Genomic DNA, 12,021 nt, shown 5'->3' on the forward strand with positions numbered 1-12,021 from the left:
TTGCAACTACATGGATGGAACTGGAGGGTTTTAGTCTAAGTGAAATTAGTCAGTCAGAGAAAGACAAATATCATATGACTTCACTCATATGATTACTTTAATATGCAAAACAGATGAACATAAGGGAAGGGAAGCAAAAATAATACAAAAACAGGGAGGGGGACAAAATATGAGACTCCTAAATATGTAGAACAAACAGTGTTGCTGGAGGAGTTATGGGAGGGGGGATGGGCTATGGGTAAGGGGCATTAAGGAATCTACTCTTGAAATCATTGTTACACTATTGTTGTACTAACTTGGATGTAAATTAAAAAAAGAAATGAATTATTAAAAAATAGAAAAACACTCACTAATTGAAGATAAATAAATAAATAAATAAATAAATAAATAAATAAATAAGGTGTCTTTTTTGGTGTGTTTAGTAAGAAGATATTAAGAAAATAGATTTTCCATGATGTGTCCGTAAATATATAAGCACCTTTTGATAAGAAATGAAGCAGAGAATTAACAAACTAGATTACTTTTAAAACCCAGATTATAGACTATAGACTAATTTGTTTTTCCCCAATGACAGAAAGAGTTAGAACATAAATCATTAAATTGTAAGGATATATCTTTTTGGATTTTCACATCCAGCCAAAGTATTTATATGTATATGTAAATTATCTTATAAAGCGCATATTTAATTCTTACCTTAAACCTCTAAGTATAACTGGTTTTACCAATCCAGGCTTCAAAGAGAGAATCTTGAGGTTCAGTTAGTGAATATTGGTCTCAAATCTATAGCTAGTAAACAGAAGAGCCAGGAGCCAGGATTATTTCTGCCTCTAAATCCAGGGCTCTTTGAACTTTTAGCACACTGCTTTCCCCTGTGAATGATGAAGCCCTATGAATAAGTTACTACATGTAAGGAATTATTATTCTTATAGAATCACTATGGTAATTTTTAATGTTAATAGTGCTAAAACTGTGTTATAGAAATATTTTCTTTCTATAGAAAAATTGCATCCCAGAAACTGTCTGGGGTAGGCCATGTATACAGAGAATAACTTCACATGATAAACACCCTTTTACTTACTCAGTTATGAGAGTGGAAAAAGTGAGAGCATAGACTCTGGCATCACATTAGCTTGGAGTCCACCTCTGCTTTACCAGCCACTGCGTGTCTGATTTGAAGCACTTACATAACCCCTTTGTGCCTTAACTGGAAAACAAGAAGTTCCTATGTCATAGAATTTGTCATGAAGATTAAGCTACTTACGTAATCTATATAAAATGCTAGAACACTGTATGCCTGGCACATAATAGACACTCAAAAAAGCATGTGACTGAAAATATAGGTAAGGTTGATTATATGCTTTCAAATAAAAAATTTAGGGGCACCTCGGTGACTCAGTCAGTTAAGTAGCCAACTCTTGATTTCAGCTCAGGTCATGATCTCACGGTTGTGAGATCGAGCTCCATGTCAGGTTTTGCACTGACAGCACAAAGCCTGCTTGGGATTTTCTCCCTTCCTGTCTCTCTGCCCCTCCCCTGCTCTGTCTCTCTCAAACTAAAAAAAAAAAAAAAAAAAAAAAACATTTAAAAAAATTAAAATGACTTTCACCCTACTATTTCTTGTATAATTGAAAATGAGTTCACATTTGGCTCGTTGAGGTCATAACAGATCTAAGTCCACTATTCTGTTTGTTGCTATTACACAATACATGAATATGTGCTCAATCTTGAAAGGCAGCATTAATCAGAATGGTAATCACCCTGAGAAGGCTATAAAAACAAGAGTTCATCTATCTTTTATCAAAGAATAGCACAACCTTCAGACATTTTGACGTCTACCTCAACTTCACCGAAGTAACAATATCAACAATGAAGATACTTTGTATTTTCCTGACCTTTGTCTTCACTGTGTCTTGTGGTCCATCAGGTAATATTTGCTAATAGGGAAAAGGAGGGAAGAACAAAATGCTTTTTTATAAATGCTTTACTCTGGCAAGAAAAGAAAAAAAAAACAAGTAAATTGTTAGGAGATTCCACATGAACTTAAAATGCAATTGACTCTCTTTTGCATGAAAGAAGAAATGAGTGGAACTGACGGTTGAGAGGATAAAGGCAAAAAAAAAAAAAAAGAAAAGAAAAAGAAAAAAGAAAAATTCCCAAGATGTAGAATTAAGAATTAAATCTGTTTGTTATTTTGTTTGATGAGACTATAACTTCTTACACACTTCCTACTGCCTTCTCTTTTTAAATGTAATTTAATGAACTAATACTATAGCTGTTGTCAAAATTAAGCTTTCTACAACTGGTCCAGTAACTTGTGGGGGAGAAGGGATGTTGGAGGTGGATGGCTATTTAGAACACAAAACAGGTAGATTATTTTTTCGACATCCTTTTCACTTTACTCTTGAGGAAGCATGTGCAGATTAGATATTTAATGATATTCTATTTTTTAAAAGCTAGGCAAAAGAAATATTGTTGGATAAATATTCATATTGTAAAAATGTGTAGGGGATAAAATCTATCTTTTTAATACAGTTGCCTGGACATGATTTTAGAAAGCAGATGGTTTCATTCTATACTTGAAACAGCTTTATTTATCTATCCAGTTATCTATGCAAGGGGAGTAAATTTGTATTTATGATCATATATACTTTTTCCTAGTTTCACAGAAAAAAACAAAAGAAGATGTAGACAGAAAAAGAGAATGTTACCTTGTCCGTGGTGCCTGCAAGACTTCATGCAACAGTTGGGAATACATATATAATTACTGCAATACTGAGCCCTGCTGTGTTGTACGGGACTACCAAAAGCCAGTCACTAAACACATCACTACTAGTTCATACAGAGTAAATGATAAGTCCACTATACCACACAAAATTAAATTGTAACACCACTATTAATAAAAATGAACTTTCTTACTTTTTTGAATCTATTTTCACGTGAGTGTCTTTTGGCCTTCTGGATTACACAACTATATCATGGCAGCTGGTAAGTTCAATGTTAGCTAGTACAAGAGGAATAAAGAGGGGTAGCCTGTTTTTTAAAACTGGCTTAAGTTCTTCTCTACCCACATGACAAATGCCTTGCATCTTTCATACTTCTATTTATCTCTGGCGTGTTTATTTACCCTGTGCAGTAGCCTAGTTATTTCCCATGATCTTTTAGGTGTCAGTCATCAGTCATGATTTATGCTACTTTTTCATAATTTCAGCAAAAATGTGCTTGAGTCTCTACACAAAGTCATAAATACCTTAACACATAAAAGACAGTATTAGTAGTATAATTATGAGTAAGAACAATCAAACAAAACTCAATAGGAATAAAATGTGATGAGAATAAAAGGAAGTTAAAAACATTGTTAAAGCATTTTTTTTCTTGCTATAAAGTGTTAAAAAAAGTTTGGAAGAATAAAAAAATCTCTGAAGAAAACAAAGAAAAACCATTTCTAATTCTAGAGCTAACCTTGTATCATAATTAATTCTGAACATAGGCAGCCATTTCAAGATCTTCTCTTCTGGTTCTTAAGAATTTTCTCCAACTTCTTCATCTTATAATTCAGTATTTAATACTTCTATCCTGTCCCCATCTTCAGTGAACTCATTGTATTTCTGGTTTTCCACTTTCCACATTAATTCTACCATAATATTGAATTAATGCTGACATGACTTTCTTATGAATTGTAAAGATTTCCATCAACAAATACTTGATGTGTAGAATTTAAAGTCTCCACTGAGTGTATTTTTTACCTATAGCTACAGCACATACCTGGAAAAATATAAAAATTTAAGTGAGAATTCTGATTTAAAGAAAATGAAAGAAGTCCAATGAACTTGGGGATTAAGACGAGAGGATAATTCCGAGTTTTCTTACTTGGAGAAACTGCTGAACAATGTGATCATTCATTAGGAAATAGAGCTAAAGACATCGATTTGGAAAGGAACATTTATGACATGTTGAGCTTAGACTTTTTGGCCATATACAGGTGTGAAGTTTGGTAAAGAAAAATGTGCTTCAAATATAGATTTCAGGAGCCATTAACTGAAGCAATGAGATAAAAATCACCCAAAAGACGATTACAGATTGATAAGAAGAAGCAGAAAAAAAAGCCAAAATCCTAAAGAATAGCATTTAAAGGAATTGCATAAAATCCAATAAACATTAAATTGGATTGGATGGAGTTGGATTCCATAAGAGGGTAAGAAGGAGAAGCTAGCCAAAGAGAACTCACTCCCAGCCTTCATATCTTCCCAGATGAGGTCTCAGATAGAGAAGAAAAGAGGTCACACACACCTACTATGCTCTGTGTTAACTTTTGATCCACAGAATCAATGAACATAATAAAATGGTTTCTGTTTTAAACCATAAAGTTTCAGGGTAGCACAGTAATACTAACTAGAAGTGTGTATAACTTCTAAACTATAAAAGTTTTTAAAAAAGAAAAAATACATAATGAAGCATAGGCAAGATTTCTGAAATTATGGGATAGAAAGATTCAGAATTCTTTCCCTTCATAAAGCAGCAAACCAGTGGCAAGAAACCAATTTTTCGAGAGCTATCCAAATTAACCACAGATTTGCAAAAATCCAAGGAGAATTTATTTAAAAAAACAAAAACCAAAACAAAACAAAACAAAACAAAACAAAAACCAACACAGGGGCACCTGGGTGGCTCAGTTGGCTAAGCAGCCAACTTCTGCTCAGGTCATGACCTTGCAGTTCTTGGGTTCGAGCGCTGTGTTGGGCTCTGTGCTGACAGCTCAGAGCCTGGAGCCTGCTTCAGATTCTGTGTCTCCTTCTCTCTCTACTCTTCCCCTGCTCATGCTCTGTAACTTTCTGTCTCTTAAACATCAATAAACGTTAAAAAACTTAAAAAGAAACCAAACCAAAACAAAACAAAATAAAACATTCTGAATCTCAATACAAACAGCTAACTTTGTGGCAGTTAAACTGTCCCATTCATTACTTTCCAACTCTCCTCAGCTCCACAAGTAGCCTTGACAATCTGCAGCCTTCTGATCAACGTAGCTGTGAATATATAGAGTATCTACAACTCAATAATAAAAACACTCTAATCCAATTATAAAATGGACAGCGGAGTTGAATAGACATTTCTCCAAGGTATATCCAAAGAGGATATACAAATGTTCAACAGGCATATGGAAAGGTGTTTAACCTTAATAGCCATCAAGGAAATGGAAATCAGCACCACAATGAGTTACCACTTCCCACCCGTTAAAAGAGGTATAATGAACATAAAACACATAAACAAATGTTGGGTATGATATGAAGAAATTGGAACTCTCATACACTGCTAGTGTGGATGTAAATTGGCGCAAACACTTGGGAAAATATTCCGCCAGTTCCTGAAACAGTTAAGGCTGGAGTTTACATTTGATTCTGCAATCCTACTCTCAGACATATATGCAAGAGAAATTAAAAATGTAATGCAAAAACTTGCACACAAATGTTCATGGCAGCATTATTCATAACAGCCAAAAGGTGAAAACAACCCAAATATTTATAAACTGATAGATAAACTTGTGTAGAAAACCCATACAATGGAATATTATTTTGGCAAAAAATGGAATGAAGTATGAAGTCATGCTACAACATGGTAAAGGTCAGAAGACCTTTCTTGAGAAATATACAGCATTCTTTCAGTAACAGTAGAGTATGCAAGACAGAAATTTGGATCTACAAAAAGGAATCAACTGACCATGGAATTTGTACATTTGTGGGTAAATGTAAAATATTCTTTCCCTCAGTATTTAATCTCTATTAAAGATAATTTACTGCTTAAAAGAAAAGTAATAATATATTGTGCACTTGATTGCATTGCACAAAGAATGAGAATAGCCCACATTATGAATTATGGGAAAGAGGAAATATTAGTATAGAATTATAAGACTTACATTATAATGAAAGTTAGAGAGCTATATTATAAACCCTGAAGAAGAACAAAAATATATGTAACCAATGGGGTAGATAAAATGTAATCATAAAAAATATACAGATAAAGAAAGGGAAAGAGAACAAAGGCAGGGAGAAAAAACAGAAAACAAATAACAAGGTGGCAGTTTTTTGTTTGTTTGCCTTAAAGTTTATTTTTGAGAGGGAAGAGAAGGGAAGAGAGAGAAGGGGAGAAAGAGAATCCCTGGCAGTCTCTGTGCTTACAGTAGGGTTGTTTGAGCAGGGTTCATACTCATGAAATGTGAGATCATGACCTGAGCTGAAATCAAGAGCTGGACACTCAAGTGACTGAGCCACCCAGGTGCCCCAACAATGTGGCAATTTTAAACACAACCATATTATAATTTCAATAAGTGTGCACATTAAATGTAAATGTGACAATTAAAAGACAGAGAATATAAGACAGGATATTACATTGATTTTTTTTCTGCATAACAAATTACTGCAAGAGGTAAAACCTTAAAACCTTTATTATCTCATAGACTCTATGAGTCGGATTCCAGAAACAGCTTAGCATGGTGCTGCTGTCCCAAGATCTTTGTTGAGATTGCACTGAAGCAGATAACTGTAGCTATAGACATCTCAATACTTCACGGGGGTCAAAGGATCTGCTTCTAAGCTCACTCATGTGGCTGTTTCCAGGCTTAATTCTTTTTTTTAATAATTTTGTTTAATGTTTATTTATTTTTGAGAGAGAGAGAGACAGAGAAAGAGAGAGAGAATGTGAGTGGGGAAAGGCACAGAGACAGGAAGACAGAATCTGAAGCAGGCTCCAGGCTCCAAGATGTTAGCCCAGAGCCTGGTGTGGAACTCGAACCATGAGATCATGACCCGAGCCAGAAGTCAGATGCCTAACCAACTGAGACACCCAAGTGTCCCACATTTCATTCTTGAGAGCTATTGAACATAGAGCTTCAGTTTTTCACAAGTTATTAAATAGAGTCATGGATTCGAACCACATCATCTGGGCCATTCCATAAAGATTATCCCAACATAGCACCTTGCTTCCCCTGTACAAGTGATGAGAGAGAGAGAGAGAGAGAAATGGAGGGAACGAGAGACAGAGACACTGACATACACAAAGAGATATAGACAAAAAGAGAGCCCAAGATTATAACCAGAGTATTTTTAATGGTTATATTAAAAAATAAGAAATGTTTTAAATCGATGATTTAAGCTTCCATTTTAAGGATTTAGGAAAAGAAAAAAATAATTTTAAAAAAAGAAAGGCAAATTAAAAACAATTTTATAAACTACATACCTCAATGAAACCCTTATTTTTACTCAGCAAAAGGAGGGAAATAATAAAATAAGATCATCAATTATTTAAATATAAAATGGAAAACCAGTAGGAGAATATAAATAAAAACAAAAGCTAGTTTTTTAAAAAGATAAAAATTGATTTTTAGAAATCTCTAGCCACATCGATAAAAAAAAAAGGGACAGAGAAAATGCACAAATGACCAATATCAAGAATGAAGAGGAGAAATCACAGCAGATGTAAAAGATATTAACATAAGAGTAAGAGACTCTAATAAACAACACTATACCAGTATTCTGGTAACTGTTATGGAAAGGAATAATTCCTCAAATGATGTAAACCACCAAGAGTCACTTAAGAAAAAATTTGCAACTTGAATAATTCTATATCCATTTTTAATAATGTATATTTACAAAACTTCCCACATACAAAATATCAGATATATATGGCTTCACTGCTGAATTCTTCTAAACATTTAATAATGAAAGTATATACATTATATACTCATTATAAACAAGTCATTTGTATGATAGTATAAGGGAGAACATTTCTCAAATGGTGTTAGGAAACCAGCATCACCCATATCAAAACTTGAAGAAAAAAAAAAAAGAAAGAAATTTCAAGGAAACTACAAATATTCTAAACATAATATTATCAAATAAAATGTAAATTTAGTTTTACGCTAAAAAATAAGTTAGCATAATCCTGTATATTGCAAAAGTAAAAAACAAAATCATTATTTCAAAAGATTCAAACAAATACTTAGAATAAATGTCATAACCATTTATGATAAAAAGTCTTGGCAACCAGAAATAGAAGAGAACATTCCCAACCTGAAAAAGACATCTATGAAACACCTACAGCTATCATCATTCTTATGGTCAAAGATGGGATTGAATGCATTTCCTCTAAAATCAAGGACAAGGTAAAAATAATCACTTTCACCATCTGAATTCCAAGTTGTAAGAGAATCTTAGAAAGTACAACAGGAAAAATAAACAAAGGCATGTAGATTATAAATTAAAAACAAACAAACTTATTTTCACTTGACATGATTCTATACAGTAAATGTCTATACAGTAAATCTAAGGAATCTAAAAATGAAGGTAAACTAATAAGTAATACCTTTGATACAGAAAAATATCAAAATTACATTGCTGTAAACTAGAAATACATACTTGACCTAAAGACACCTGCAGATTGAAAGTAAGGAGATGGAGAACCATTTATCATGCTAATGGATGTCAAAAGAAAGCTGGAGTAGCCATATTTATGTCTACATTTTAAAACAAAGACTGTAACAAACGAGGAAGAAGGGCATTATACCAAAATTAAGGAATCAATCCACCAAGAAGATCTAATCACTGTAAATATTTATTCCTTCAATTTGGAGCACCCAAATATATAAATCAATTACTCACAAACATAAAGAAACTCATTAATAATAATACCATAATAGTAGGGGACTTTAACACCCCACTTATAACAATGGGACAGATCATCTAAACAGAAAATCAACAAGGAAACAAAGGCTTTAAATAACACACTGGACAGGATGAACTTAACAGATATATTCAGAATACTTCATCTTCAAGCAGAAGAATACACATTCTTCTCAAGTGCACATGAAACAATCTCCAGAATAGATCACACACTGGGTCACAAGTCAGCCCTAAACAAGTACAAAAAGATTGATATCATACCATGCATATTTTCAGACCACAACACTATGAAACTTGAAACAAACCACAAGAAAAGTTTGGAAGGACCATATGTATTTGGAGATTAAAGAACATCCTACTAAAAAATGAATGTGTTTTGAACTTGCTTGCACTGTGCAAACACCCAACGCTCTGCTTCTGTGGATCCATCCCTCCGACGGGTCTGCCTCCCTCCCACAGGGGATCACCGATACCAAAGAGAGCTAAGCCTACCCCTCCTGCCCCTGTGCACCTTGCGGATCCACTAATACATAAATGGCCAAATCCCATTAAAGCAGCACCACAAGCCTGGCAGTGTGCAAGCAGCTCAGACAGGGGCCACACCACTCCACAGTGAGTCCTGCTCCTGGGAGAGGGGAAGATAAGGTACAAACCAGTCTGACTGTGGCCCCAGTGGTGGGCTGGAGGCAGACATCAGGTCTGACTGCAGCCTTGCCCACCAACACAAGTTACTCCAGACAGCACAGGGGAAGTGCCCTGCAGTTTGGAGCCACCACAGGGACTACCCAAGATGATGAAATAGAAGAATTCTCCTCAAAAGAAACTCCAGGAAGTAGTGACAGGTAACGAATTGATCAAAAACGATTTAAGCAATATAATGGAACAAGAATTTAGAATAATAGTCATAAAATTAATCGCTGGGCTTGAAAAAAGCATAGAGGACCTTAGAGAATCTATTGCTACAGAGATCAAGGGACCAAGAAATAGTCATGAGGAGTTAAAAAATGCTATAAATGAGGTGCAAAATAAAATGGAGGCAGCCATAGCACAGATTGAAGAGGCAGAGGAGAGAATAGGTGAATTAGAAGATAAAATTATGGAAAAAGAGGAAGCTGAGAAAAAGAGAGATAAAAAAACCCAGGAGTATGAGGGGAGAATTAGAGAACTAAGTGATGCAATCAAACGGAACAATATCCATATCATAGGAATTCCAGAAGAAGAGAGAGAAAGGGGCTGAAGGTGTACTTGAACAAATCATAGCTGAGAACTTCCCTGATCTGTGGAAGGAAAAAGGCATTGAAATCCAAGAGGCACAGAGAACTCCCTTCAGACGTAACATGAATCTGTCTTCTGCACGACGTAACACAGTGAAACTGGCAAAATACAAGGATAAAGAGAAAATTCTGAAAGCAGCAAGGGATAAATGTGCCCTAACTTATAAAGGGAGAGTGATAAGACTCATGACGGATTGTCTACTGAAACTTGGCAGGCCAGAAAGGAATGGCAGGAAATTCTCAATGTGATGAACAGAAAAAATATGCAGCCGAGAATCCTTTATCCAGCAAGTCTGTCATTCAGAATAGAAGGAGAGATAAAGGTCTTCCCAAACAAACAAAAACTGAAGGAATTCATCACCACTAAACCAGCTCTACAAGAGATCCTAAGGGGAATTCTGTGAGTGAAATGTTGCAAGGACAAAAAAGTACCAGAGACATCACTATAAGCGTGAAACCTACAGACATCACAATGACTCTAAAATCATATCTTTCAATAATAACACTGAATGTAAATGGACTAAATGCTCCAACCAACAGACATAGGGTATCAGAATGGATACAAAAACAAGACCCATCTATTTGCTGTCTACGAGAGACTCGTTTTAGACCTGAGGATACTTTCAGATTGAAAGTGAGGAGATGGAAAGCTATCTATCATGCTACTGGAAGTCAAAAGAGAGTTGGAGTAGCCATACTTATATCAGACAAACTAGACTTTAAATTAAAGGCTATAACAAGAGATGAAGAAGGGCATTATATAATAATTACAGGGTCTATCCATCAGGAAGAGATAACAATTATAAATGTCTATGCACCGAATACGGAAGCTCCCAAATATACAAAACAATTAATCACAAACATAAACAACCTTATTGATAAGAACGTGATAATTGCAGGGGACTTTAATACCCCACTTACAACAATGGATAGATCATCTACACACAGGATCAATAAAGAAACAAGGGTCCTGAATGATACATTGGATCAGATGGACTTGACAGATATATTTAGAACTCTGCATCCCAAAGCAACAGAATATACTTTCTTCTCAAGTGCATATGGAACATTCTCCAAGATAGATCACATACTGGGTCACAAATCAGCCCTGCATAAGTATAAAAGAATTTAGATCATACCATACACACTTTCAGACAACAATGCCATGAAACTTGAAATCAACCACAGAAAAAAGTCTGGAAAACCCTCCAAAAGCATGGAGATTAAAGAACACCCTACTAAAGAATGAATGGGTCAACCAGGCAATCAGGGAAGAAATTAAAAAATATATGGAAACAAATGAAAATGAAAATATAACAATCCAAACGCTTTGAGATGCAGCAAAGGCAGTCCTGAGAGGAAAATACATTGCAATCAATGAAACAAGAAACAAGAAACAAGAAAAATCCCAAATACAAAATCTAACAGCATACCTAAAGGAAATAGAAGCAGAACAGCAAAGACACCCCAAACCCAGCCGAAGAAGAGAAATAATAAAGATCAGAGCAGAAATAAACAACATAGAATCTAAAAAAACAAAAAACAAAAAACAAAAAAAAAAAAACTGTAGAGCAGATCAATGAAACCAAGAGTTAGTTTTTTGAAAAAATAAACAAAATTAATAAACCTCTAGCCAGGCTTCTCAAAAAGAAAAGGGAGAGGGCCCAAATAGATAATATCATGAATGAAAATGGAATTATTACAACCAATCCCTCAGAAATACAAGCAATTATCAGGGAATACTATGAAAAATTATATGCCAACAAACTGGACAACCTGGAAGAAATGGACAAATTCCTAAGCACCCACACAGTTACAAAGCTCAAACAGGAAGAAATAGAAAACTTGAACAGACCCATAACGAGCAAAGAAATTGAATCAGTTATCAAAAATCTTCCAACAAATGAGTCCAGGACCAGATGGCTTCCCTAGGAAATTCTACCGGACATTTAAAGCAGAGATAATACCTATCCATCTCAAGCTGTTCCAAAAAATAGAAGGGAAGGAAAGCTTCCAGACTCATTCTATGAAGCCAGCATTACTTTGATTCCCAAATCTGAGAGAGATCCAGCAAAAAA

At 34.8% G+C, this 12,021-nt stretch overlaps 2 protein-coding genes across 2 annotated transcripts in view; both read left to right on the forward strand.

Annotated features, from left to right (window-relative positions):
- Positions 1-1,866: 1,866 nt before the first annotated feature.
- On the forward strand, positions 1,867-2,885 carry DEFB113 (defensin beta 113). The gene is made up of 2 exons (XM_047103026.1): positions 1,867-1,924; positions 2,659-2,885. Exons 1-2 carry the CDS (start codon positions 1,867-1,869, stop codon positions 2,883-2,885), a joined length of 285 nt encoding a protein of 94 aa, XP_046958982.1.
- A 90-nt stretch (positions 2,886-2,975) lies between these two features.
- Positions 2,976-12,021, forward strand: part of DEFB114 (defensin beta 114) — a 30,459-nt gene continuing 21,413 nt past the window's right edge. The window contains exon 1 of the mRNA XM_047103027.1: positions 2,976-2,985. Within this exon, the coding sequence (XP_046958983.1) occupies positions 2,976-2,985 (10 nt within the window). The remainder of the gene's footprint in view (positions 2,986-12,021) is intronic.

The sequence above is a fragment of the Lynx rufus genome, unplaced genomic scaffold (assembly GCF_022079265.1).
Source record: "Lynx rufus isolate CCGP_SWC_20201006 ecotype Redwood Valley unplaced genomic scaffold, mLynRuf1.p SCAF_6, whole genome shotgun sequence".
Classification (NCBI taxonomy): Eukaryota; Metazoa; Chordata; class Mammalia; order Carnivora; family Felidae; genus Lynx; species Lynx rufus.